This window comes from Lonchura striata, chromosome 16 (assembly GCF_046129695.1).
Source record: "Lonchura striata isolate bLonStr1 chromosome 16, bLonStr1.mat, whole genome shotgun sequence".
In the NCBI taxonomy this organism is placed as follows: Eukaryota; Metazoa; Chordata; class Aves; order Passeriformes; family Estrildidae; genus Lonchura; species Lonchura striata.
This window is the reverse complement of record NC_134618.1, coordinates 3,151,318-3,178,922: the sequence shown is the minus strand read 5'-3', so window position 1 is coordinate 3,178,922 and position 27,605 is coordinate 3,151,318. Positions and strand designations below refer to the sequence as shown.

At 53.9% G+C, this 27,605-nt stretch overlaps 1 protein-coding gene across 3 annotated transcripts in view; it reads left to right on the top strand.

Annotated features, from left to right (window-relative positions):
• The window catches only part of LOC110470222 (mitochondrial Rho GTPase 2), a 45,233-nt gene that overhangs the window by 7,117 nt on the left and 10,511 nt on the right, over window positions 1–27,605 (top strand). The window contains exons 10-43 of one of the 3 annotated variants that reach the window (XM_077786790.1): window positions 179–289; window positions 375–520; window positions 767–824; window positions 2,029–2,147; window positions 2,553–2,708; window positions 3,380–3,507; window positions 4,730–4,846; window positions 5,365–5,600; window positions 5,997–6,136; window positions 6,631–6,761; window positions 8,379–8,509; window positions 8,852–9,013; window positions 9,289–9,417; window positions 9,938–10,071; window positions 10,152–10,189; window positions 10,609–10,728; window positions 11,127–11,306; window positions 12,798–12,898; window positions 13,778–13,880; window positions 14,497–14,618; window positions 15,365–15,524; window positions 16,726–16,916; window positions 17,165–17,333; window positions 18,323–18,434; window positions 19,291–19,462; window positions 20,055–20,177; window positions 20,258–20,444; window positions 20,901–21,031; window positions 21,972–22,115; window positions 23,194–23,313; window positions 23,684–23,768; window positions 25,455–25,513; window positions 26,357–26,438; window positions 26,545–26,588. In XM_077786790.1, the coding sequence (XP_077642916.1) occupies window positions 179–289; window positions 375–520; window positions 767–824; window positions 2,029–2,147; window positions 2,553–2,708; window positions 3,380–3,507; window positions 4,730–4,846; window positions 5,365–5,600; window positions 5,997–6,136; window positions 6,631–6,761; window positions 8,379–8,509; window positions 8,852–9,013; window positions 9,289–9,417; window positions 9,938–10,071; window positions 10,152–10,189; window positions 10,609–10,728; window positions 11,127–11,306; window positions 12,798–12,898; window positions 13,778–13,880; window positions 14,497–14,618; window positions 15,365–15,524; window positions 16,726–16,916; window positions 17,165–17,333; window positions 18,323–18,434; window positions 19,291–19,462; window positions 20,055–20,177; window positions 20,258–20,444; window positions 20,901–21,031; window positions 21,972–22,115; window positions 23,194–23,313; window positions 23,684–23,768; window positions 25,455–25,513; window positions 26,357–26,438; window positions 26,545–26,588 (4,341 nt within the window). Of the gene's footprint in view, window positions 1–178; window positions 290–374; window positions 521–766; window positions 825–2,028; window positions 2,148–2,552; window positions 2,709–3,379; window positions 3,508–4,729; window positions 4,847–5,364; window positions 5,601–5,996; window positions 6,137–6,630; window positions 6,762–8,378; window positions 8,510–8,851; window positions 9,014–9,288; window positions 9,418–9,937; window positions 10,072–10,151; window positions 10,190–10,608; window positions 10,729–11,126; window positions 11,307–12,797; window positions 12,899–13,777; window positions 13,881–14,496; window positions 14,619–15,364; window positions 15,525–16,725; window positions 16,917–17,164; window positions 17,334–18,322; window positions 18,435–19,290; window positions 19,463–20,054; window positions 20,178–20,257; window positions 20,445–20,900; window positions 21,032–21,971; window positions 22,116–23,193; window positions 23,314–23,683; window positions 23,769–25,156; window positions 25,231–25,454; window positions 25,514–26,356; window positions 26,439–26,544; window positions 26,589–27,605 lie in introns of those variants that run through there. The other 2 variants (XM_021529680.3, XM_021529682.3) reach the window with 2 other exon arrangements.

Below are 27,605 nucleotides of genomic sequence, written 5' to 3'. Positions count from 1 at the left end.
GACACAGGACAGCACGGCCGTGGTGTACCCCTGCCATGGTCAGGGACACCTCCCACTAGCCCAGGTTGTTCCACAGCCCATCCAGCCCGACCCTGGGCACTTCCAGGGCTGGGAAGAGCTCTGTGCCTGGGCTGTGGGGCAGTTCTGGAGCCGTGTCCCCCCTCTCTTGGTGCTGCAGGCTCTGTGGACACAGGACAGCACGGCCGTGGTGTACCCCTGCCATGCTGTCATCGTCACCCTGCTCCTCAAGACTGGCGAGCAGAGGTTCTTCCTTGGCCACACGGACAAGGTGAGTAGCCCCTGCAGGCCCTGATGCAGCGCTGCCCTGCAGCCTGGGGCTCTCCTGGGCTCCTGGCTGGCCGTGCTCCCCGCAGGTGGCGGCGCTGGCGCTGGGCGGGAGCGGCACCGTGCTGGCCTCGGCGCAGGCCGGGCCCCGCAGCCTGGGCCGCCTCTGGGACTTCCCCACGGGAGCCTGCCTCTGCCTCTTCAAAACCTACCTGCAGTCCCTGCTGTGCCTCAGGTGGGTGGCAGTGCGTGCAGGGGTGTGCTCAGCACTGCAGCACAGCAGCTTTTCCCTGCTGTTCCTGCCTGAAAAGCCAGGCATGGGTTACAGCTGGCTGTGTTTGTCACCGAACCTGCTGCCAGCTCTGTGCTGAGCCTTAGGTCTTGCTGTCTCCCCATCCCCACTATTTGTCCCCTTTTATGCCCTGTGAGGATGAACCCAGGGTACAAGGAGCTGTTTTTTACCAAGTCTCTCTTCTTGCAGCTTTTCCCACAGTGGAGCTGTTCTGTGTGGTGTCGGGAGGGATGTGCACAGCAAAATGGTGAGAGCTGGCACTGGGGCAGGGAGATTTCCCTGAGAGAGCTGTTCTTCCAGATTCTGTAGTTATTTTCCAGGCAAACTTCTGCTCTCAGCTTTCCTAGACATGTACTCGGGGGGCATCCCTTTCTTCTTAGCTGCCAGAGAATACTTTCCCTCTGCCTGATGCTTGTGGGTGTTCCTCAGCTGCAAGTGAACAAATCCTTTTGGAAGCAGCTGGAGAGACCTGCTGGGGTTGTGCTATGGGGCTGTTCTGTCCCTGGTGTGGTCCCAGCCAGGACCCAGGCAGGGTGATGGGATTATATCTTTATTTTAATAGCATTTAGGGCAAGATACGAGGTGAAACCTTCCAGCTCCAGGCATCGCTGTGGGAAGGGATGCCTGGCACTGGAGCTGCCGCCCAGCTTTGTAGCTGGGGATGACGCAGATCCCACGTGTAGCAGTCAAAAATAAACTTGTTCCATGGGACTGGGGGTTTTGTTTTGTCAGTGGAACTGTTTCTTATCCTTTAGTGACGACCATCAGCAATTAGCTGTGCCATCACTAAGTAAAGGAAAAACCACACAGTGCTCTGTGTTTTTCCCAGCACGTGGCACTGTTCTGTGATCCGTGTGGGAGCTGGGGAGGTGGATCAGTGGGTGGAAGCAGGGTGGGAGAATGGGGGTGCTGGGGGGAGTACCTCTCCCAGGGTGATGCCTCAGCCCATCCCAGCCTCCGAAGTGATGCTGGGTTTGCTTTTAATGCTGTTCTGGAATGCAGAGCATCCTCCTGCATTTCTGCAGGCATCTGCCCCTTTGCTTTGTGCAGAGGGTTTGACTCTTGGCCCTGGTGATGGGCACTGAGGGCACACAGACCTGTACTGAGCAGTGGACACGTGCTGCCTCCTGCTCCCTCAGCCCTGGGACAGCTCCTATATCCCGTCAGGCAGAGTTCCCACTGCTCTGTGGGTTTTTTTTTTCAAGTCTGAGCCCTGTTGCCAGGCAGCCCTGGGATTTAGAACCTCTAATTATGGATTGCAGACAAGGATATTGCCATGAAGCTTTGCAACGCTGTTGGACTGTCCTAAACCCTCTGTGCAATGGGTTTTATTTCCCTGCTCCAGCTCTGTTACCAATACTTTGTGCCCAGCTCTGGAGCAGCTGTGGGATGAAAAGCTCTTCTGCTGCCAAGGTTTTGAGCAGCTTTCCCATCATATTTTCTTGCTTCAGATGGTGGTGGTGTGGAACACTGCTCAGGTGACCCGTGGTGGAGGCGTGACTGTGCTGGCCAAAGCACACACAGATGTGGATATCCAGGCCATGAAGATTGCTTTCTTTGATGACACCAGGTAGTGTGCCAGGAAAAGAAATTGATAGTATTGATTCTTATATATTGGGAAGGAATTGTTCCCTGGGAGGGTGGGCAGGCCCTGGCACAGGGTGCCCAGAGCAGCTGTGGCTGCCCCTGGATCCCTGGCAGTGCCCAAGGCCAGGCTGGATGAGGCTTGGAACAACCTGGGACAGTGGAAGGTGTTGCTGTCCATGGCAGAGGGTGGAATAAGATGAGCTTTAAGGTCTCTTCACCCCAAACCAAAATAAATATTTTATTTGATAACTCTGGCATGGCTGGGGGGGATTGTGGTGGTTGCTGTTGCTGCTCTCAGTCTGTGCTGTCAGTGTCCCCTGGGACACCACCCTTCCCCCAGGGGCCTGGGGAGCCTGCCCTGGTGCTCAGGCCGTGTCTCCCGGGACAGGCTGGTGTCGTGTGGCCGGGACAACATCAGGCTGTGGCGCGTGCGGAGCGGAGCCCTGCGCTCGTGTCCCGTCAGCCTGGGCGAGTACCACTCCCTGGAGTTCACCGACCTGGCCTTCGAGGCGGGGCCCGCGCCGGAGCCGGAGGACCGTGCGCTGTAAGGGCCCGTCGCTGTCCCCCGTCCCTCACAGCATTCACCTTCCCCCCGTCACGGTGCTTTGCTGGGGCTCTCCTCAAAACTCAGCTGCCTTCTGGAGCTGGGAGAGGCTCTCCCCACTCAGCACGTGTCACCTCCCGAAAGGGGTTTGGCTGCTCACAGAACAGCCTCTTTGCTCTTGCCATGCTGCTCTTGTGCCATATTTAGTGACTCTCTTCCTCTTTGCTCTTGCCATGCTGCTGTTGTGCCATATTTAGTGACTCTTTTCCCACCTGAAGCTCTCTGTTGGATTCCTGGGTCAGCAGGAGGAGCCTAGTACACATCCTCTTGCATACAGACACACACTTTGTTGCTTATTTTAATCATCAAAGCCAGACCTTTGTTGCCACCCTGTGTTGTCCCACAAAGGCAGAGCTGTCAGCTCAGCCAGCCTGTGGCAGAGGTAGGCTTCTTTCTGGAGTTCATGGCAAGCTTTTAGCTCTTTTACTAATTTCTATTTCAAAGGCTCAGAAAACTAAATAGGAAGCTCTGACTTCTTTGGAGGTGTGTTGAACACTTGAACACCTTGTTGACCTCTTATATTACATGGGAGCCAGGATTGCTTTACGCAAACAAGGTAAACCAAAGTGGTTTTTTACTAAAAGCAACTCTCTCCTGTTTTTTTTTTACAGCTTTGTGTGCAGCAGGAGTGGCCACGTGCTGGAGGTGGACTACAAGAACATCTGTGTGAGGAGTGCACGGCGCCTGCTGCCTGCACAGCCCCAGGGGGACGGGCAGGAGCAGGCAGGGAGCAGCTCAGGTGGGAGCAGGAGAAGGCAGGGAGAGGGTAAAACCAGCCAGTGACCACCTCCACCACCATCGGGGTCAGAAATCTGCTCAGGCCAACCAGCTCTTTACCTACTGCTGAAGGATTATTTTGGGGTTGATTAGATCATTGCTATTTGCCTCTTAAGGACTGCAAATAATCTTCCTTAGTACAGCAAAGTATCGTTTTAAGAAAGATTTTAGCATTTTAAATGCTGATTGCACTTTCAGAGAAACACTACTTTTAGAAACATGAGACAAGGTCTTCATTTGCTGATGGGAGGCTTAATGGAGAGATGGAAAAAGAACTAAGATTAACAAAAAAGATGAATTTGGGGATTTTTTCATTATTCAGCTGGTGTAGAGTGTTTGGGGAATCTTTGTTGCTCTACATTAAGTAGACCAAGTTTCAGCTCTTCCATTTACTTGAACAGCAGGAAGAATTCACTTTCAAGTGTGATTGCTCTGATATCTTAAAACTTAGTGCATAGTTTGATAGTTTGCTTTGGCAAATTGAGCTAATTAATCTATAATGTGGCCTTTGAGAGGCCTGTAACAGTTCTCACTTCATGGGCAAGAAGGGGCCCAAGAGGAGATGAAGCAAAGTCCTTGGTGCCTCCTGGTCTCAGTGCTGGCTCTGACTTATGGCCTTTATACCTGAATTTAGGTTGGATATTGGAGAAAATTTCTTGACTGAAAGTGTGATAGGCATTGGAACGAGCTGCCCATTCTATCCCTGGAAACGTTCAAAAAGCCTGTGGATGGGCACCTGGGGACATGGGCTGGTGGGGGGATAATTGTTGGACTCAATGAGGGTTTTCAGCCTTAATGATTCTATGAATCAAAATCTCCCAGTTTGTGAATCTGTATCTCCCTTCTGCAGAGAGGCTTTGGGACAGGGCAATGAAAGGGTTTGTACCTCAGGCAGTTATCTAGGATATCTTTTGCTACAGGATCCTGTTTGAGGCAAAAATATGGCAGGGGTAGGAATCTTCTGTGCCTGGGAAGAGTTTCACAATGCTAAAGATGAGTTTGGAGCCCTGAGAAGGGCTGGCTGAGACCCTTCAGCCTGTTCTGCCAGTCACTGTGGGGTTCCTGCATCCTCCTCAGGCTCCAGCTGGCTGTGGGGGGACTACCAGACTCAGCTCTTGGGTGGGCCCCCTCTCAGGTTGAGTTTTCTTGTTTCACCTGTATAAGGAGGTTTTTTGGGTTTCCAGGCCCTGGGATTGCTATAAACAGTATCAGTATGTCCTTGACCTTCTGTGCCACGGGATCAGAGGATGGCTACATGAGGCTGTGGCTACTGGACTTCTCAGCTGCTGTCCTAGAGGCAGGTGAGTAGAGGTGGCAGTGGTGCTTCTGAGCTCCCCATCTCCTGCTGCAGATCCAGAGCTCCACTGCCACAGCTCCCACAGCAATCCTCATGAGTCAGGGCTGTGTTACGTGTGCTGCCTCCAGGGCTGACTGCCTTGGAAGTCTTCAGTGGCAATTATTCGTGTTTATTCTTGTAACTCATAGGAAAAAGACAGGATCTCCTGGGAGAGAACAGACTTTCCATCTTGATTTTTGTCCCCTTCTTGCCATAGCTCATCTGTCCATGAAAAATTAGGGGAGAAGTGGAGCAGTTCTTGATTGTTTTTGAAACACACTCACCATTACAGCAGAGCCCAGGGACCTTAGGAAGGGCAGAGACTAATCTCTGTAATCTGTCACAACTCACACCTGCAAATGTTCAGTCTTCAGGTGGTGGGCTGCTCATTCCCGTGGGCATTGCTTTCCTAAATGCGGGTCTGTAGCTGTGTTCCAGCTGCTCCTTCCCCAGTGGATTTGTTGACTCCTGTGTCTTTCCCAGAGCATGAGGCTTCCGTGAGTTCTGTCTGCATCAGCCCAGACAGCCACAAAGTCCTGTCCACAACAGCTGCTGGGGCTCTGGGCTACCTGGATGTGCAGGCCCGGGACTACAGCACGCTGATGCGCTCCCACGAGGGCTCCGTGCTGGGCTTCTCGGTGGAGGGCAAGTGGAAGCAGATAGCAACAGTGTCCCAGGACAGCACCATCCGAGTGTGGGACCTCACCTCCAGGCAGCAGGTGGGTGACACAAGAGGCAGGTGGTGTCTCGTGTTTGTTGAGAGTCTTCCTGGTCTGTTTGCTGCATCTATCAAAGCCCCTCAGTTCAGGAGCCCTCCCTGAAGCCTGAGGGGTACCGTGGGCAAGAGACCCTTTGGAAGTACAGAGTTCTGAAGTATTGTTAGGCAAAACTATTTCCTTTTCCTCCATCTTTTGAAGATTGCTTTTTAGCACAAGCCATAACACCCAAGGGCTTTATTTGAGTGCCCAAAGACCCAGGACTTCAGTGGGCTTTGGATCCATCCAGGCAGGAGCAGGGACATGGTCATGGTGGAGATGTGAGGCTGATCAGTTGTTGGGTCCAGCTGCAGCTCCAGTCTTCTCCAGGTTCATGCCTGTGGTGTCTCTTCCCTGCAGCTGTATGACTTTTCAGCTGCAGAGGAAACTCCTTGTACTGTGGCCTTCCACCCCTTCTGGAAGATGCTGGCCTGTGGCTTTGACAGCGGGGTGGTGAGGACCTTCAGCCTGGCTGCCTCTGACCTCCTGCTGGAGCACAAGTGAGTGGACTGAGAGCTACACGGGGTCTAACCAGGTGTGCTGGTGATGAGACAGAGCCACAGTGACACTCGTGGAGCTCCACAAGCCTCAGGTCCCAGCTGGGTGGGTCTGGGGCAGATCCCACAGCTCTGGGTGGTGAAAGCCCAAGCTGTGAAAGCCATGAGGGCTTCCCAGTGGACAGCAGTAGGAAGGAGCTTGTCCTAGAGAGCAGCTGGGCGGGGAACCCTTGTGAGCCTCTGTAGGATTTGGAGGATGCTCAAAGGGAGGAGGAGCAGGTTCCATCCAGGCTGGAGCCTGCACTTGCTGCTCGGTTTTCCAACAAGTCACAGTGTTGAGTGTCCTGGGCTGATACAGGGTGAGCACAGCAGGGTCCTGCTCTGTTCCTGGTTAATTTATCCTCTTGGGTTCTTCATTGTGTTACACTCATCATCACCACTGTTCCCTCTGTCTGTGATTCCTTTTTCCCTTTTCCACGTTTTCTGCCCTCTTTCAGGCAGCACCGCACCGCGGTCACCGGGCTGACCTTCTCTCCAGATGGCAATTTCATGTTCAGCTCCTGCTTGCAGGGAACTCTGGCTCTGTACAAACTTGCTGCACGGAAAATCCAGGTTCTGAGAGTCGTGGGTAAGACTCTGGGGTTGGGGTTGCCTTTCTTCTTTTTCTATATTAGTAGAGACATCTTGACCCCAGAGCCAACCCAAACTCAGCCTGCTTGGAGTGATATTTCCCAGTGAACCTTCTGAGCTTTGTCATTTCCCCCTGCACTGGGCATTGCTGAGGCACCTCTAGTCCTGGGGTCAGTTCTGGGTCCCTCACAAGACAGACACAGAGGGGCTGGAGGAGGTCCAGGGAAGGGAACAGAGCTGGGAAGGGGCTGGAGCACCAGGAGGGGCTGAGGGAGCTGGGAAGGGGCTCAGCCTGGAGAAAAGGAGGCTCAGGGGGAACCTTGTGGCTCTGCACAACTCCTGACAGGAGGGGACAGCCAAGGGGGGTCGGGCTCTGCTCCAGGGAACAGGGACAGGACAAGGGGAAAGGGCCTCAAGCTGTGCCAGGGGAGATTTAGATTTGATCATGGGAAAAATTTTTCATTGGAAGGGTGGTCAGGCACTGGCACTGGAAGGATTTAAAAGACATGGGGATGTGGCACCTGGAGACATGGTTCAGTGGACTTGATAATCTTAGAGTGCTTTCCCAACCTTAATGATTCTGTGATTGTTGTTTGTACCTTCTGTGTGAGCAAACCTCAGTGACTGCCACCACTTCCCTGCCTGTCCTGGTTCAAACCCTCTCATCCTGCTGGTGTGATGATTTCATGAATGTGCTGGGGTCACAGAGATTTATTCATGCCCAAGCCCTGATGCTTTCCATTCTGTACATGTGCAATTTAATTTGTTTGAAGTGGATTGTTGCCCTAATCCTGCCTGCAGCAGAGCTGCTCTGTGCTGGTGAAAGGAGCTGGTGGAGAGCTGGAGGCAGGGCAGGGGCAAGGCAGTTTGGGAAAATTAGTGTCACATTTAATGTATACTTTGGAAATGAGTTGTGACAGCACAAGCTTGGGCAGGGAAAGGGAACTCCGATTTTTATACTGTGCAATATTGCACAAAGAGGAGGAACCTGCCCCAGAAAGTGTGCAGGAGAAGGAACAGAGGTTGGAGGAATCAGGGAATTCATCCAAAACAACCCAGATTTGGTGTCAGTGCTGCAGCTGGACTCTGGTGACTCTGCTCTGAAACTGTGTTTGCTGCTTTGCTGCCTGGTCACGTTCCAGGGACAGAACAGTGGAATTATGGTCATGGAATAAATACAGAGAATTGCTGTAATTTCTGTGATTTTCAGACCTCTGGGTCTCTCTGCCCTCTGGACTGATATCAGTGTGGTGGTGTTCAGCACTGACCTCATTCTGCTCTGGGTTCAGGCACCCAGGCTGCAGCTCAGATCTCAGAACTCTTCATCACAGCCTCTTGTAACACTAAAAATTAGCCCTAAAATCGATTTTATTCCTTTGGCTTTGTTCTGCTCTCCTTGAAAATGCTGTGTGTTCACTCAGGCAACAAGCTGTGCATCTCAACCTTTGTTTTGAGGTGGTTCACTGCACACTCTGGGAGTGTAAATAAAATTTGTAGCATCTCCTACAGTACAGGTTGCTTTTTTTCTCAGGCTGCAGGAGGAGCTGCAGCTGCTGCCCAGCAGCACCATCAGAGTGGGCTTTGCTGCTCCTCACTCTCTTGCTGTGTCCCCCAGGCAATGTGGTGGCCCGGGATGCTGGGAGTGGCGTGGACACTCTGGTGGTCAGTGGGGACAGTCGCCTGCTGGCCTTCGTGGGGCCCTCCAAGTACGTGGTGACAGTGATGGAGGCCTGCTCACTCGATGAGGTACCCAGCAGAGTCCCCTCACTCCTGGGGACAGGGCTGTCCCCTGGAAACTCCATAGGTGAGGTGGATCAGGGCGTGGGGCTGACAATGAGCTCCCTGCTTTCCCTTCTGTGAGACAGAAATAACAAATTTGAGGTTTCTTCTCCTCTGCCTTCATTCCCCTCTAGAAAGATAATTTGGAGAAGTGCTGTGGAGGCTGTGAGCTCTCACCTGTCTCTTGACCTGCAGCCCCTCATTAAGTGGGAAGGGAAGGGTCCAGGGGGCTCCATAGCCTCATGTTAGGAGCACAGGAGCAATCCCAAGGCTCCTGCAGTGGTTGTTCAGTGGCTCTTTGTCCCACAGCTGCTGAGGGTGGACGTCAGCATCCTGGACCTGCACAGCACCATCTTGGACTCTGCAGTGAAGGTCTGCTTTGGTCCTGTGCCTCAGGGCGAGCTCCTGGTGTCCACTTCTTCCAATAAAATCCTTGTGCTTGATGCAAAAACCGGACGGCTGGTGCGAGAGGTAGGACACTGAAATTCATCTATGAGGTCTCCTGTGGGGGCTGGGCACTTCTTGTCTCTCTGGGAGGTTAAATGAGAGAAAAACTCCCCCTGGAGCTCACAGCCTTCAAAGAAACACAAGTAGGAAGCCTGAAGCTGCCCCAGCGTTCTCGTGCTCAGGGTGAGCCGAGCTTGTCCTTGTTTTCCACACTGTCACACTACTTTTCTCATGCTGAAATGTAAATCAGGATATGAACCAGCTCAACTGAGGCTGCTGGTGCCATTTCTTGTCCTCAGGTGTCCCCTGTGCACAAGCTGAGCTGTTCCTCCTTGGCACTGAGCAAGGATGGCCAGTACCTGCTCACTGCTGGTGACAAGGTCATCAAAGTGTGGGACTATCGGATGCGCTTCAACGTCAACTTCCAGGTACTGCCCACCCGGGAGGGAAGGGGGTGGTGCTGCATTGCTGAACCTCCAGAGAAGAGAGAAGCAAATGGACTCTGTATGAGCCTGGCCCAGTGTCCTCAGTCCCATTTGCCTAGCAGAGAAATGCAGCTCCAATCCCACACTGTAGCAGTGCCTGGCAGTGGGCACAAGCTGGGGCTGCCAGAGCACCCCTGTGAGACCCTCTGCAAAGGACAGAGATAGGTGACAGCTCTGTGTTAGGGACAAAGACAGAAAATGGAGAGGAAAATGGTTCACCCGAGGCTTCAGAGGCAGGATAAGACTTTGGACTCTTCAGCTTTTGCTTCCTTCCCCAAATGAGTGTGTTGGAGGTTGGCCCTAGGTTGAGCAGCCCACCAGTGTGAGAACTGTAGGTGTGATAGATCCTCTTCTGGACCTTCTGCTGAGGCCTGTAGACCCTGGCTGGGCAGGACAGGGAGTGGAGTAACCCCATCCTGACAAGACAAATGGTGATGGGGATTTGAGGTGTGCTCTCTCCCAGGTGTTCATCGGCCACTCGGAGCCCGTGCACAAGGTCGCCTTCACCCCAAACCAAAAGCACGTCATCAGCGTTGGGGATGCCATCTTCCTCTGGGATTTCCTAGCTCCACCTCCAGTCAAGTCATCCCCAGCCAGGTAATGGTGCTGGCAGTGCCTGCCTGTGTCCCCTTTCCCTGCCCCATCCCTGTGTGACTCCAGTCTCCTCACCTTCCCAGGGCTTGTTCCCCCGCGTCCACCCTGGTGCTGAGGTCAGGTGAGTTTGCCTCTTCCCATGGGTTGTGCTAGCAGCTTTCCCAGAGGGTAGGGATTTGGGGGGATGGTTCCCTCCCTGAGGGAGTCATGTAGTGGGGGGAAAACCAGCTAATTAGCCTTGAAGGACAATCTCAAATTAACTGGCAGCACCTCTCAGTCTGCCTAGGTGGAGATGTTCTGAGCAGAGCCACTCTGGGCTTTCTGGTAGATTTTCACCTTTTACCTTCTGTCCTTCTCTGCCTCCATCTGCTCTGTCTTCTTTCTCCCTCATTGTCCCTCTCTCTCTGTCCTTCTCTTTCTTAAAACACAGAGAAGTGGTTTCTATGGAAGCTGGAAAGCTGAGCTTGGAGGTGTCACTGTCCAGAAGGATGAGAGGAGCATGGGGTGAAGGAAGTGACACCAAGCCTTTTCCTTTCCCAGACAGCAGCTCTGAGATGCCCAAGGATGTCTCTGAGACTCCTCGGCAGACAGTGCCTCTTCCACTGCTGTCCTCCCCACCGTGCCTGGATATCAGCTCTGTCCACCCAGCAGGATTTCAAAGTAAGAGGAACTGCTTGCAGGAAAGAGGAAAACAAACCTCATTTTGGGAAAAACTTGCCTAGTTCAGCAGCATCCTTGGAGCCATCCCTACCTGGGATCCCTTCTGGCAGACTTGACAGACCAGTCTGCAATTCCTTCCCCTAAACTGGGTTTAGCTGGGGTTCAGCACCCCTTTATCCTCTGCCCTCCTCCATGTACTGAGCTGCTGGCACAGCCTCTCTAACTGTGCTAAACACCTTGTTGGTCATTCCTAATAGGAATTGTCTGCTTTGCCCTCCATCATAACAGCTGAGCTGTTCCACAGAGCAGGGGAATGACACTGCCAGAGGTCAAGGGGTCAGGCACACATGAAGTGGTCCTGAAGGATGTGGATGATTCCCACTGATTTTTCTCCCCAGGTATTTCTTCTGAGTCGGACAGGGAGGAGGAAGCAGATCTACCAGACAGCAGCTGGAAGGTGGCAAATGAGCACAAAGATGCCTCAGTCATTGTGGTGGAATCAAAGGGAAATGAGGAGCCTGTTGTGAGGCCCAAAGTGAGGCAGGAGAGCTCGAGGTCTCCTGAAAAGCCAGCAAACGGTAAGTCCAGGAGTATTGCCAGTTTGTACAGAGCTGCAGGCCTGCATGGCAGCTTGGTCTATCCCAAAAAACAATGAAAGACCATTATTATTACAGGGCAGAGAGACCCAGACACGTGCTCTGAGCTGTGAGGTGAAAGGCTGCAGCATGTTCCTTAGGAGTTTTCCCTTGGGCATGACCTTCCAAGGGAAATCAGTATTGACGGAAGCTCACACTGATCCCTAAAACTGCTCATTTTTCTGGCTCTTTCCCTGCTGCTGCTTCGGGGCACACCAAAAGCCTGTCTTCAGCCTGAAGCCAGTATCATCTCTGAGTGGCACGTCCCATTAAATCCAGCTGCAATTAAAGCTCCCAATGGCTCTATTAATAGCTGCACAGCCTGGGAGCTGCAGTGGTGTGTGGCAACCTGCCAGGAGCAGGCAGCTGCCAGTGCTCAGCTTCAGCAGGACTTATTGGAAAACCTCAGGATAAAACTGCCCCCAATGCTCCTGTTGAAGACCTGGAGCTGTGGGACTTGTGGTTTCACAAGGATGCCCAGAGGATGAGGCATGGTTGTCCTTAAGCTGTTTGCAGTGTGATGTGACTGAGTGGGTGGGGGAAATTTAGGATTCTTGAATAACTAATTAGCATGATTAAGTATAATCTGTTTCTTGTTTACATTAAGTACTTATTTATATATTATATATTTATATATGTATTTATGTATATATGTATTTATATATTTATATATTTATATTATTATATATATTATATATATAATATATATTATATATATATTATATATATATATATTATATATATTATAACTCTTCTGTATAAGCTGATTATGAATTTTTTATTGGTGTTTTTGTTTGTCTATGTGTTTTGTTTGTACTTTTCAGAATATGTGATTGGTTATAGTTTAGGTGGTTTACAGTTCTTTGTTGCCTCTTTTTTGTGGTCTTGGAATTCGTTTTTTAGCTTCTTCTTTCTTATTTTAGTACAGTTTATGTCTTAGTAACTTTGATGAATTTTAGAGAGCTTTGAGCAAGTTCTGGTAAGAGCAGTTACAAGTGAAATGGCTGGTGCATGCTGTAGTCCAAGTTGTTCAGACACATTAATTCAAGTGGGAAAGGACCTGATCCAGGGAATGGCTGGAGCTGTGTCAGGGAGGGTCAGGCTGGATATCAGGAAAAGGTTCTTCCCCCAGAGGGTGCTGGGCATTGATTGAGCAGGCTCCTCAGGGAATGGGCACAGCTGCCAGAGCTCCAGGAACACTTGGATGGTGCTCTGACGTGCAGGGTGGGATTGTTGAGGTGTCTGTGCAGGGGCAGGGGTTGGACTCAAGATCCTTGACTCCTTCCCACCTGGGATATGCCACATGTGACACTGCAGTTTGCTTTTTGCACAGCACCTGAATATAAGCAAGGCAAGGCACAGCCTGGGTGCTGCTCCCAAACCCTTCCCAGGAGCAGCATCCCATGGGGTACCCTTTTCTGCTTTGTGTGGCAGAACCCAGGAAGGTGACCAAAACTCCCAAATCCCAGTGTTCCATCCGCCCAGATTCCTACCGGCATTTCACTCCTCGCTTCAAGGCATCAGTGCTCCCCCAGGTGAGAGCTGTGTTGGTTACCAGGTGGAGAACAGGCATTTTGGGGCTGGGGTAGGTGGATTTTCCAAATTGTTTCCATTTTCTTCTCTGTTGGAAAGCAATTTGGGAAATATGCCCCTGGGCCGATGTTCAGTGAGAAATCCTAATGTTAATTCCCTGTTCTCCTCTACATGTAGCTCTTCCCAGACTAGTAAAATCTGAGTTGTGCTCAACTCTATTTGTGTTGCCCAAATCTGCATACATTTTTATTCAAAAGGAGTGGAAATGGCATGTGCTATTGAGAGTGAAAGACGAGTGAGCAATGGAGTGATTCATTGTGCTCCCATATTTGCGAGCAGCTGCATTGGCAGAGCAGGCTGGGGAAGGCAAATCCATGGAGCGTAGTGAGGAGAGACACAGCACAGCTCCTGCTCTGTTAACAAACACAGCAGGGATAAAACAGAAACTTAACTCAGCCCTTCCCTAAGCTCTGCTTCTAGTGCTGGAGAACAGCTACATCCAGATTTCACCCCCAATCCCCTCTCTGTCCCTCCACCTGGCAGCATTTTAGTCCCAGTTCTCTTCCTGTTGAAATATCTGCATTCCAAGTCAGTGGAACTCTTTCCCAGCAGGATTAGCAGCTGCTCCTCGGCTGGGCATTTGCTGCCAGCCTATTTTGTGCCATATCTGAAAGCATCTGTGCCTGGCTGTGCTGGGGCAGTGTCTCTTTTGTTACGGAATGTTATTTGTCTCTTCCGTTATGGAATTGTGTGAGTTTTGGCATGGATCTGTGTGGGATGTGTTTTTGAGGACACTCACTTCTTCCTGTGTGGGTGTTGATGCACCTGACCAGACCATTCTTCCAGAGATTATTTTAAGCCAGTGTCTGTTTTTCTTGTAGAGTTTCTCATCTCCTCCAGCGGGCAGTGAGGTGCTGAAGCTGAAAGCAGTGATCGGCTACAATGGGAATGGCAGAGGGAATATGGTGTGGAACCCGGATACAGGTACACTGGGAAGGCTCTGGAGTGATGGAATGTGTTGCCAGAGAAGCTGTGGCTGCCCCTGATCCCTGGAAGTGCCCAGTGCCAGGCTGGACAGGACTTGGAGCAGCCAGGAATAGTGGAAGGTGTCCCTGCCCATGGCAGGGGGTGGAACGAGATGAGCTTTAAGGTCCCTTGCAGCCCAACTCATGTGTGATTCTATTCTGTGATTCTAGGGATGTGCACTGAGTGAAATTACGATCTCACTGTTGGATTGGGATCTTTGCTTGAACACAGAGGTTCTTTGTCTTAGAAAAATCCAGTAGCTCTTTGCTGTTGGCAAACTTTAGTTGGTGGGGCAGACTCAGGCTTCAGTTGTTGAGTGGACAGAGCAGGAGGGAAGCTCACAAAGCCCATCCTGCTTCCTTTCTCCAGCTGGAATGATGCCCAGCAGCTCTGCTTTACTCAGGGTAGGGAAAGTGAGATTTCACCCTGCTCCCAACCTGCTGCTGCTGAGCTGCATCAAAGAGTCAGCTTTTACGTATTAATGAATCATAGAATTTTCCACGTGGGTTGTGGTGGGGGCTGTATGTGCAGCCTTTCCATGAAAACATCCCCTCTCCTCCCCCTCCTCTGCCAGGCTTCTTCGCCTACTCCTGTGGCTGCGTCATCGTGGTTGAAGACCTGCACTCAGGGTCCCAGAACCACTGGCTGGGCCACGCCGAGGAGATCTCCACACTCACCCTCAGCCACCATGCCCAGGTGGGAGAGGCTGCTCTGCCTCAGGCCAAGGCTTGTCCCTGTCACTTTGCAATCCCAGAACCTAAAATCCCATTTCTCTCTTCCTCCTTCTGCCTGGAGGCTATGGAGATTATTTTAGAGTCAGCTATCTGTTGTGCTGGCTTAGTGTGGGCTGCAGAATGTCCAGAAAAGGGAACAGAGCTAGGGAAGGGCTGGAGCACAAGTCTGATGAGGAGCTCAGTCTGGAGAAAGAGGCTCAGGTGGGACCTTCTGGCTCTCCACAACTCCTGACAGGAGGAGGCAGCTGACAGAGGTCAGACTCTGCTCCCAGAGAACAGGGAAATGATGAGAGGGAACAGCCTCGAGCTGTGCCAGGGGGGGTTCAGGCTGGACATCAGGAAGAATTTCTCCATGGGAAGGGTGGCTAGGCATTGGAAGGGACTGCCTGGGAGTGGTAAAGTCCCCATCCCTGGAGGTGTCCAAGGAGGAGCTGGATGGGACACTTCATGCCCTGAGCTGTGTGACAAGGTGGGGATGTCACAGGTTGGACTTGATGATCTTGGAGATCTTTCCCAACCTCAGTGACTCTGTGATTCTGAAAAGGCTGTTCTCTTCCTCTGGGTGATGCTGCCTTTCCCTCCTGCCATCAGCTGAATGGTTGTTTCTCACTGAATTCTCCATTTGCCAGCTACATCCCTTTAATGTGGGATAACTGAAAAAACCGTTAAGACTAATGAGCATTCTCTAATTACACATTGTTCTGTTAGGTTCTTGCCTCTGCCTCAGGGCAGAAGGATGGAGACTCTCACTGTCAGATCTGCATCTGGAGCACCCAGGATGGGGCCTGCACAGCAGAGCTGTTCCACCACGAGACACAAGTGCAAGCCATGGCATTCTCCTGTGATGACAGGTTCCTTGTCACCATAGGTGAGCACTCCTGCAACAGCAGCTGGGGGTGTGGGGGTGCACTCCAGAGCAGACAGCTCATGGCAGGAGGGTGCTGTGAGCACCAAACACCTGCCAGATGTGCAGCAGCTTGTGGGTAGGAAGCTGCTCCGTGGTATCCCTGGGACAGCAGGGAGTGCAGCAATTACAGCTTTCTTCTCCTGACTCACTGGTGCTTCTTAAACCCCCTGTACATGGTTTGTGGTTGCTATTTATAGAGTGCAGAGGGAAAAGCCTTCTTCTAGACTTGTTATTGCTGCCTAGACAGACTTGGACAGAAGTATCCAGGCTCCCAACTGTGAGCCTCCTGCCAGGCAGCCATGCCAGCACAGGATGGATGCTCAAGCTGTCTTCTTTGTTCAGGCAGGGGACATTTAAAGGACAACATGCAATTAGGAAGCTCTTGTTTTGCATGAGAGGGGACCTGTGGAGCAGGCAATACTCTTGCTCCAGGCTGGTGAGGCTGCCTTTGGAAAGGAAAGCAGGCTTTGCTGGAGAGAAAGGGAGCTTTGTACTCTTCAGGGAGCAGTGTGGGAGAGGAGCTCTCCTCCTCCAGTGCTGGTCTGGGCTGCAGGGGAGGGAAAAGTTGAAAGTCTCCACCGAACTTGTGGAGCCTGGGAAAAGCAACAGGAGAGCAGTGTCCTGAGCTCTCTGGAAGCTTGGGAATTTTGCCATCACTGAGGCCAATGCCTTCTGCTCCCACCCAGCTGTGGTGGCTTCCATGGAGGTCAGCTCCCACCTCAGCTGAGACCTTGACAAAGGTGACATCCTGTTCTTTGTAGCCCTGAGTGCCCAGTGTCACTGGAGAGTTTGTGTGGGGCATTCCCCAAGGTGTGCAGCAACTCCCAAGGATGGAGAAACGGCAGAGAAACTGCTCTGCCTGCTCAGTCCCAACCCTGGCTGCTCCAAATGACTCCACTGCCAGGACAGCTTTGCTGCAATCTCCAGTGTGAAGTGCTGGGCCAGTCCTGTCTGTCCTTAACTTGGGCAAGCATCTGTTGTGTTGTGCAGCTTGTACTGTGCACAGGAGGAGTTGTGTCCATGCCTGGAATGGTGTTTGGGACAGTTGTCTCCCAACAGCTGGATGAGGGGGTGATGCTGTTGATGTGTGTGTGTTGTGTGGATGCTTGTGAGCATCCTGAGGCAGAAGAGTTCTTCCTGCTGTCTTTCCCATTCTCCTTAGGGGACTACAATGACCAGACCATGGCTCTGTGGAGCACCCACACCTATGAGCTCATGCTGTCCACTCGTGTCTCAGAGCCTCTCCATGATGTGGCTTTTAGCCCTTTCGCTCACCAAGACCTCGCCTGTGTGGGGAGGGGAGCTGTGACATTCTGGGTGTTGGAGCAGCAGGGAGCTGCTGTCAAATTCAAGGTAAACCTTCCTTTTACCTTTTAAGATTTATTTTCAGCATCTCTGATTTATTTTCTAAGCCCCTGGTGAGGGCTCTGTGAGAGCTTATGATTTCTCTCAGTGATGTGATATTGACTGTGTACAAACAGCTTTTGGTTGTATCTGAGGCATTAACTGCAGGAATTGAGGGGAGGAGGATGTTTTTTCTCTTGATGTGCATCTAAGCATGTTCATTCTCTTTGACATTGCTGGTTTTTGTGCTCTGGCAGGTTCAGCGTGCCCCTGCCCCGGACGTGCTGGGGCTGGTGGAGCTGACATCTCTCTGTTATGGTGCTGACGCTCTCCTTTACAGTGGGACCAACTCGGGCCAGATCTGTGTGTGGGACACAGAGACCAATTCCTGCTTCATGACGTGGGAGGCTGATGAGGGCGAGATCGGTGGGTGCAGTGCCGGGGCTGTAACAGGGAATGTGTTGGGAAAGAAGCCCTGAGCTCACAGACTTCCCATTTCAGCTGTGCTCAGAAAACCAGTTTGCTGTGTTGGATGCAAGATGTGTGGGGTGGCAATGGATCTCTGACCTGTGTTTCCTCAGGGTCCTGGGTTTCCTGGGGGCTTCATAGAATCATTTATGTTGGAAAAAGTCTCTATGATCATCAGGTCCAACCATTAACCCAGTACTGCCAGGTCCAGCATTAAGCCATGTCCCTGAGCACCACATCCACAAGCTGTTTGAATCTTGCAGGGATGGTGACTCCACCACTGCTCTGGGCAGCCTGTGCCAAAGCACCTGCAGTCCTCTAGTCTGTAAAACAGTGCTGGGCTGTAGAACCCTCCCACTTTGCTGCCCAAGTGGCTGTCAGGAGCACCCTTGGAATGATGACAGGATGTCATTGTCACCACTTGTAAGAAAGGGATGGGACCATTGTCAGGCTAAGAACAATTTATTGCTCACATAAACATCAGTCTCAGAGAACATGAGCTTTTAGAGGAGCAGGGAATTGGCCATAGCACAAAGTAGGCACAAGTTCTTTGTTACAAGGCAATATAGAACTTTCTAACATATCACCTTTACTTACTTCTGCTGCACTGTGGATACTTTTGTCCAATGGCTTCTATCTCACTTGCACACATATGCTTCTGTTATAACTTCTAAACTCCAACGTATTCTATACTATTACATTACTACACTAAAACGCCTTCACCATCTTACCCATTTTACAGTTTATTACTTATTTAAGGCATATTCTTACTTACAACTATAGAAACATAAGACTTTTCTACTTAATCTCTATATATTGTATTTCTACATCAATCCTGGCTTCTCCCAGGGCTGCAAATCAAACCCTTCAGTGTCTGTGGAAGTTTCTGTTTTTCTGATTGCCACAGCAGGGAGCAATGGACACTGAGAGGTGCCCTTCCTCCCCAGGTGTGCTGCTGTGTCGGCACCAGCAGCTGCTCAGCGGCAGCAACACCAAGCGCATCCGCCTGTGGTCTGTGGCCACCGTGCAGGAGCTGAGGCTGAAAGGGCCCAATGCCAGGTAGGAGCTGGTGGCCCCTGACCTGGCAGCCCCCAGGACCTGTGAAAGGTGGCTTTTCGCAGGCAGACACCATGTGCAGCCACACTGCTCCCGCTACTCTTCATCCCTAGCTTCTTCTCTCCATCCCGTGACTGCTGATTCTTTCTGTCTGGATCTTGTGACTGAATTTTTGCCACAGGTAGCTGAACCCTCTTAATAGTGGAAGGGGGTGTTTATTGTGCCTGAAGTTTGTGTCAGTGGTTTGTAGGAATTCCTTTAGGAGAACTAGAAAAAATGCATTGCCTTTGTTTATTCTCTCATGCTATTGCATGCCCTATTTTTTTTTCTTTCCTGTGAAAAAGTAGTTGAAGTACAAATCACAGAATCATGGAATGGTTTGGGTGGGAAGGAACCTTCAAGACCATCCCATTCCAACCTTCCCTGCCATGGCCAGGGGCACCTCTCACTATCCCAGATTGCTCCAAGCTCTGTGCAGCCTGGTCTTGGACACTTCCAAGGATCCAGGGGCAGCCACAGCTTCTCTGGGCACCTTGTGCCAGGGCCTTCCCACTCTCATAGAAATAATTCCTTCCCTATATCCCATCTAACCCTGCCCTCTGGCAGTGGGAAGCCTCTTTCCCTTGTCCTGTCACTCCAGGCTCTTGTCTGAAATCTTTCTCCAGCTCTTTTGGAGTTCCTTTGGGCAGTGGAGGGGGCTCTGGGGGCTCCCAGGATGAACAACCCCAGCTCTCCCAGTCACTGTTCCATGGACAGGAGCCCCTCATTGAACTGGCTCACTAGAAAGTTGGATTTAAAGCAGGCAGAGCGGCTGTTCCAACATCTGAGCCAGTCCTTCTCCCACCCTGCCTTCCTCCAGGTCTGGCTCAGTCCTGCTGGAGCACGAAATCACCCTGGATGGGACCATTGTGAGCGCAGCCTTTGACGACTCCCTGGAAATGGGAATTGTGGGCACCACGGCAGGGACCCTGTGGTACATCAACTGGGTGGAGAGCACCAGCATCCGACTCATCAGTGGCCACAAGAACAAGGTCAGAGGGGCCGGGCCTGCTCTGAGTTTTGCTGTTGCTTCAGGGTGTCTTTCTGCTACAGAAAAAAAGGGTTCAAATGGTGGGGGAGAAGGTATTTTATGACAACTTGCAATGCACCTTGCCTGGTCCTACCTTTGGGGTTAGGTTTACTGTGCATAGTGCCTGGTCCTGCCTTTGGGGCTGAGTTTTTCCCATGACTGATAATGTTGGAAAAGACCTTTAAGATCATAAAGTCCAAGCACCAACCCAGCACCACCACAACATTGGCCAGCAAACCATGTCCCCAGGTGCCACATCCACACATTTTTTGGACACTCTTGAGTATGGTGACTCCACCACTGCCCTTGGCAGCCAGTGCTCTTACAAAGCTTTCTGTGAAGAAATTCTTCCTAATATTCAATCTAAATCTTCCCTGGTGCAAATTGAGGACGTTTCCTCTTGTCCTGTTAGCCCAAAAGCAAAGCTCTGCACCATCCTTTATGTTCCCTCTCATCTGGTGTGTCCCGTGAGCAGGATGAATGGGCAGGGCAGGTGGTGTGCTCTGGGCTGTGGCACCCACGGAGCCCTGTTGCCTGCCTTTTCCCTGGAGCAGGTGACCGAGGTGTGCTTTAGTCCCGACGAGAGTCACTGCGCCACGTGCGGGGAGGACGGCAGCGTGCGCATCTGGGCTCTGGGCAGCACCGAGCTGGTGCTGCAGTTCCAGGTGCTCAACCAGGTAAGGGTTTGTGGCACATCAGTCCCTTCCCTCGGGGAAGTGGCCCCTGTGTCACCAGCTCTCTGACAATTTCCTTGCAGAGCTGCCAGTGCCTGGCCTGGAAGCCTCGTCCCGTCGGGGTGTGGCCTTTTCCCGGTGAGAGCGAGCACGTGGTGGCAGGGTACAGCGATGGCACTGTCCGTGTGTTCAGTGTTTCCAGGACAGAGATGGAGCTGAAAATGCACCCCCACGCTGCTGCACTGACAGCAGTCACCTACTCCACTGATGGTGAGGCTGCTTGAGGTGACAGTGGGGACATGTGACCTCGGGGAACGTGGCTTGGTGCTGCCTGGGTTTACCCTGACCTCCAGGTGTTCTGTGTCCTGGCCACCTGCCCAAAACCCCAGGGCCAGGGAGAGCCACAGAACTTGTGTCAGTGAGCTCTGGTGACTCTGCCAGCTGAGCACATGGTGGTTTGGACACAGGAGGTGCTTTGGCTCTGGCATAGCCAAGGGGTTTGAGTACAACAAACACCTTTGTTTTATATTTACTGTGGCTCTTTTCAGTGTGGAGGTTTAATGGGTGTCTCTGAGACATCTCATCATACCCAGCCCTTGACTGGGATGTTCCCAGCCCTTCACAGTGTTTCAGGACACTGGTATCCCATAGTCTTGGACCTTTCTCCTCTGACCTTTTTTTCCTTCTACAAGAAATGTCCCATTCTTTCCCCTCCTCTGCCATCAGGGGAAATGATCTTATCAGGGGGCAAGGATGGGATAGTGGCTGTCAGCAGCCCTCGCACTGGAATGACCATCCATGTCCTGGCTGACCACAAAGGCTCCCCCATCACCGTTCTCCAGTGCACCAGGAAGCAGGTGAGACCTCAGGAGTGAGTCCAGTCCCTATCTGTCATTGCACAGCTCTGGGAAGCAGCATGGTCAGCAAGCTTGATTTGGTGTCCCTTGCTTTTCCTCTTTGGAAATCTTTCTCCATCCCAGTCCAGCAACTTCTGAGCAGTTTTTCCAGGGATATATTCAGTGGAATAAATCTCCATGTGTTGCCGACGCAGCCTGAGTGAGGCTGTGCCTGCAGGGGGACCTTTGGTGGCAGTTGTTGACACCCTGCACGCGGGTGTGACATGAATCTGTGCCACAGCTTCTTGGAGAGCAGCACCCCTCAGGAGCAGCCCAGGCTGTGAGCCTGCAGCCCCTGTGGCCCCCAAAAATTGTCCTTGGTAGCCTGTACCATTCCTCTGGGGAGCTGGGAAGACTTGGCTGTGCAGCCGTGGGATGGTTTGAATACCTCCTTTATCCTCCTCTTTGTGGAGAGTTTTTTCCCTTTGCACAGCAGAAATGGGAATAGTTTTCCCTAAGCTCTCAGGCTTTAAGATCACCTACATTGCAAGGCTGTGTTTCCTGGTAATCTGAGACTGAGGAAATCCTCCTTGATTTGAGGTGAAGGACATGTTAAGGGGCACATGGTATTGGAAATAACTCCCCTAGGAGATGTGCAGATCCAGAGGGTGTTCCAAGGAAGAGAACTGTGTCATTCAGACCAGGATTTGGGTTAGAAAGGACTTTAAAAATCATCCATTTCCAGCCCCCTGCCACGGGCATGGACCCCCCTCACTAGACCAGGTTGCTCCACGCCTGGTCCAGCCTTGCTTTGGACACTTCCAGGGATGGAGGAGCCCCAAACAAAGGTTAATCCTGGCTTTCATCCCCTAAACACAAGCCCCATGTTCCCATGAGTTCCTGTCCCCTGCTTCAAAGCCTCTGTGCCTGCAGAAGGACAGGGCTGTGTTTCTGCTCACAGTACCACGACCTCGGGGTGGAAGGAGGGGAGCTCTGGCTGGCCACCAGCTCTGACCGCCGGGTCAGCGTCTGGGCCTCCGACTGGCTCCAGGACAAGTGTGAGCTCCTCGACTGGCTCAGCTTCCCAGCCCCTGCTGGCCCTGAGGTGAGTGTGGCACCTGCCAGGCCCTGCCTGCTCCTGGTAGGAGGCTAGACACTAGCAGAGATAGAGGAGGGAGGCACAGGGCTCTCAGAGACTGAGTGTGTGCTTAGGGAAGACATCTCTGTTAGTCCAGTTCACAGAATATCTTGCCAATGCACCTTCTTGGGTGTGAAAAGAAAGTGTAACAGTGCCAGGCTGCCCTGGAACACTGACTTTTAAGCATAAGAAACCCTAAACTGCACCTGCAAAGATCTGACAGCCCTGTGCCAGCAAAGCAGAGCCCAGGCAGCAGTGAGCACGGTGTGCAGGAGGGAGAGCTAATTTTGAGCACACTGCTAATTGTGACACTCCTGAGGAGTGTGAGTACTCTGAGCCAGGAGCGTGGTGATGGCTTCCCAGAGCCAAGTACTCAGCCCTGTGTGTCCCTGCTGCTTGGCAGAAGCCACTGGCTCCAGCCCAGGGGTAGGGTTTGGGCAGCAGGACACCTGCTAGAAAAGCAGGAGGATCTGCATTGGAGAGGATGGAGATGGTCCCTGGTGCAGGTGACATTGGCAGACAGAAGGGAGCTGGGTGTTTTTTGGGGGTGCCTCAGCCTGGGTCCATACAGCAGCTGGGTTCTGTCAGTAATCCTGTTCATTTCCAAAAAGATGGATTTCCTCTGGAAAGAAGCTCATTACAGCTCTCCCTGCAGCGTGAAGGTTTGATCTTGCATGCTCTGCTCAAGATCTGCCTCCTGGGCCTTGTTTTCTTATGTTAAGCTGATCCATAACCAAATCGCAGCTTCAAGCCCATGTAGCAGTAATATCTCAGTGGGAATTCAACCTGTTGGACCCTCATGGGACCTGCTCCTACAACACTAAACGATTTGCTTCAGGTTTCCATGGCAGAGTGTAGTTGTTCCTTGCTTTCCCTGAGCCAGAGATGGGAATGCAGGAGGGAGGGAGCAGCTTCCACCATACTCATGTGCCACTGCTCAAAACACTCACTGCCCTGGGGTCCCTCAGTGCTCTCCTTTTATCTCTCAGTGATCCAAACAAGAGAATCCAGCCTCGGTTTTGTTGTCTTCGGTTTCCCTCATCAGGGTCTTGACAGCCTCCCTCCCAGCCTGGCTGCGTTCTGCCCTTGGGAACACGGTGTCCTGGTCTACGTGGGCTTTGGGCTGCAGAAGGAGGCTTTGTTCTACAGCCTGAGGAAGAAACAGGTACTTGTCCTCTGCCATGGGCAGTGAGAGCTGGCAGGCACAGCTGCCCTGTGTGTTACCTTTAGTCACAGGGCTGGGGTGGGCTCAGGCAGCTGCTCAGGGAACAGATTTTCATCTTGCAAAGTCCCGAGTGTGGCCCAGGTGAGCAGCAGAGCCCTGCCCCTGCCTCGGGCTGCATCCAGGCAGGCAGCCAGTCCCTGATCCCAGGGAGGGGAAGGCATCTGCTTCCAGAGCACACTCTCTCCATTGTCTCCTGGACGCCTGGGGCAGCTTTAGGAGCCGTGCACCCTCAGCCTCCCCATCACCCTGCACAGCTGTGGGCACTGCCTTCCCCCTTTGAGCTGCCCGTGTTTCTCTTGCTGGGCTGCAGGTGTTCAGGAAGATCTCCCTGCCAGCCTTTGCCACATCCCTCAGCCTGTCCCCTGCTGCACCTTTCATGGCCCTCGGCTCCAGTGGTGAGTGCTGCGTGTGCCTGGGCCCCTCCTTCTTCTGCCAGAGGGGAAACAAGTGTCCTTATTCCTCCAAACAAGAGATATGTCCTCAAACCTGGGAGCTATGGTCCAGGGCAAGGAGAAACCTCCAGGAGACTCCTGGATCACAAAGGAGATGCATGAGATCAATCCTGCTTGTCCACGGGCTGGCACTGGAATGAAATTCCCAGGGTTCTGGGCTGTCTCCATTTCTTCAGCCTCTGGGGCAGCAGGGACCTTCCCACAGCACAGGGATGGGCAGGACCCTGCTCCTGGCAAGGGCTCCTCGCTCCTGGGCAGGGTGGGTCCATTTGTCCCGTGTCACTCAGCTCAGCAGCAGGGAGAGAGCCTGGGCAGTGATTGGGAACGGTGCTTCTGGCGGGGAAAAGACCTAGAGAGGGGCTGGGGGTGACTGGAAACAGGGCTTCTGGCTGGGAGAGGGGCTGGGGCTGAAAGGGAATGGTGCTTCAGGCAGGGACTGGAGATGGAGAAAGTGTGCGAGTGCCAGGGCAGGGTGGTGGTGGCACGGACAAGCCCCGGGGAGCGGGTCTGGAGGGGGATCGGGGCCGGTGGGAGCCTGCTGGCCCAGCCCTGAGCCGCTCCTCTCCGCAGACCGGCTGCTGCGGCTGCAGCCCTGCCCCGCCGGGGCCCCGCAGGACTATCGCGGCCACGACGACACCGTGCAGCTCTGCCGCTTCGCGCCGTCCGGCCGCCGCCTGCTCACGGCGTCCCACAGCGCCGTGCTCGTCTGGGAGCTCACCTGAGCCGGGCCGGCCCCGCACAGCGACGCTTCTGCGGCCCGGGACAGGCCCGGCTGCGGCCGCACCCCGCCCGAGCCGCCGCCCCCAGCGCTGCCGGCCGGCCCCGGGCGCGTTCCGCGGCGCCGCTCGCCGTGCTCGCCGTTCGGTGCCGCTCGCTGTTCACCGTTCGGTGCCGCTCGGTGTTCACCGTTCGGTGCCGTTCGCTGTTCACCGTTCGGTGCCGTTCGCTGTTCACCGTTCGGTGCCGCTCGGTGCCGTTCGCTGTTCACCGTTCGGTGCCGCTCGCTGTTCATCGTTCGGTGCCGTTCGGCGCCGTTCGGTGCTGTTCGCTGTTCACCGTTCGGCGCCGTTCGCTGTTCACTGTTCGGTGCCGCTCGGTGCTGTTCGCTGTTCACCGTTCGATACCGCTCGGTGCCGTTCGGTGCCGTTCGCTGTTCACCGTTCGGTGCCGTTCGGTGCCGCTCGCTGTTCACCGTTCGGTGCCGTTCGCTGTTCACCGTTCGGCGCCGCTCGCTGAGCGTTCTGTTCTCGTTAATAAACACGGAATTGCAGCGCTGGAGGTCCGGCTGTGCTGGCGCCGCCAGGGGGCGCCGCCCGCGCCGCCGCGCGGCGGGGCGGCCGGAAGGGGCCGGGGGGGCCGGGCGCCGCCATGAAGCGGGACGTGCGGATCCTGCTGCTCGGGGAGGGTGAGGGCCGCGGGGCTCCTCCTGCGCCGCATCCCCGGGGACAGGGCGGGCGGGGGGCCCGGGTGGAGCCCCCGTCACTGGCAGGACCGGGGGTTACTCCGGGCCCGTCGTTGTCAGCGGCCGATCCGCGGTGTCACGGCTCCGATGGTGGCTCCCGCCGGCCCTGTCCCCCTCAGGCTCCGCCGTGCCGGGGCCAATGTCAACGTCCTCCCTTTATTTCCTAGCCCAGGTGGGGAAGACGTCCCTGATCATGGCTCTGGTGGGAGAGGAGTTTCCTGAAGAGGTGAGTGGGGAGGGGAGGCGCGCCGCCCAGCCGTCCCTCGCAGGGGACAGCTCTGCCCCGTGGCCCCGCTGGCACGGCGGAGTCTGCCCGACAGCCGCGGGGCTGCTCCGGGTCCGGCGGTGAGGACCGCCCGGAGCTCCGGCTGAGCTGGTGTTTGCCCCGCTTTGTGCTCTCATTCCGACTCGGGGGCTGATCCTGGCTCGCAGCTCTCTGTGCCCTGAGCAGGGTGTTGGTGCTTGCTGCTGCTGGGGGTCTCTGTCACCAGCACAGCAGGGCTGGCACCACCGCAGAGCCCTTGGAAGGGGCCAGCCTCATTCCCTGCCCGCTGCACCCTCTGGAGATGGGTGAGCTAGGCCAGCTGTGAGCAGCAGCATCCAGCCAGCTGTGCCCCTCGACAGCTTGCTGTGCCAGCACAGTTTAGGTAGGGAAATGGGATCAATCTGTCCAGGCACATTTTCCCTGAGCCTCACATGGTTTCTCCCACTGCCCATGGGTGCCCTCCATGGTGTTGTGATGGGCAGCATCAGCTCACGGGTTTGGGGGGACCAGCCCTGCACCCTTTCCCTGCTCCCAGCCCAGCCCACACAGGCAGCTCAGTGCTGCTCCCAGGGGAGCCCAGGGCTTATCTCCACCAGCTTCAGGAGCTTCGTGTGAGGGAGGCAGGTTGAAGCTGCACCTCGAGGACACTGCCTGTACAAGAGCTGGACTGCAAGGGGCTGCTGCAGCCTGATGGGCCAAGAGCGATCCGTGATCCACAGCTCATCCAGCCCTGGCAGTGGCCAAGGCTCTGAAGTCCCTTGTCACCTGTCCTGCTTGGCTGGACGGGGTGTGCTGCCTTTGCAGGTGCCCCCCCGGGCAGAGGAGATCACGATCCCAGCTGATGTCACCCCTGAGAAGGTCCCCACACACATAGTGGACTACTCAGGTAGGGCCCTGTCCTGCCTGGCTTCTCCCGTTCCCTGCCTGGCTGAGGGGATTGGGGTGGGGTGGCCCTGCCTGGGCAGGTGGTGATGGCTTCATTCCCCTTCCAGAGTCAGAGCAGACGGAGGAGGAGCTGCAGGAGGAGATCGCCAAGGTGAGCAGGGCTGGCCAGGATGGGGACAGGAGGCTGTGGTCCCCAGGGGAGACATAGCTGCTCCCCTCCCTCCCTGTTAGCCACCCAGAGAGGCACAGGCAGTTGATTATCCACGGATTAATGCTCCTGGTTTGTTTGGAGGCTTGTTTAATCCTGCTCTGCCTTGTAAGCTGTTGTGTGTGGCTTGTCCAGGCCCTCCAGGGAGCCTCCAGAAGGCGAGCGGCAGGGGCAGCTCGCTGCCCAGGGCAGGAGGAGGAGGCAGGAGCAGACATTGTGCTCTCAGCCTTGGGATATTCCCCACGGACTCAGAAGAGGGAGAAGCAGTTGCTGGGTTTGGGCAAGACCCCTGTTCCCTGCATTAAGTCCCTGTGGCTGCCTGATGAAGCGGTAGCACAGAGGAGTTAATTTGGGAGCTGGAGCCCCTGAGCACTAGGCAGGGAGGGTTGAGGGAGCCCTCAGAGCAGCCATGGAGGAGTAATTAAGTTGTCTGGCTGGGTTTGACCCAGCTGCTCTTTGCCCTGGGATTAACTTTGATTCTGCAGACATGAAGCCCTTTTAATTATGGATAATAAAACCATCTCTCACGTGAGCAAACCTATTTAATCTCCCAGCCCTGGTGGCTAACGGCCGAGGAGGTGGGCATGGGGGTCCTGCTCCCTCCACCCAGACAGGAGGAGTACACAGAAGCTTTAAATGGCTCCAGGAAATCCTGCCTAAACCCTTGTGTGTCCTCGGATTAGCATTAAACTCTCTGCTGAAAGGACCAGTGATCCCTCTTGTCTGCTTCCGATAAAGCCTCGGTGCTGGCCCTGTCTGCAGGGGGTCAGGAGGGGAGGAGGGCTGGGACACGGGTGGTGTGGGAGGGGGATCTGGGCCAGCAGGCATGGGAGCAGCAGCTCCCGAGGCACAGGAGCTGCTCCCAGCAGCTCCCGAGGCACAGGAGCTGCTCCCAGCAGCTCGTGGGCTTGTGCTGAGGGCAGGGGGGCTGTGTACGTGTCCATGCTCATGTGTGCTCGG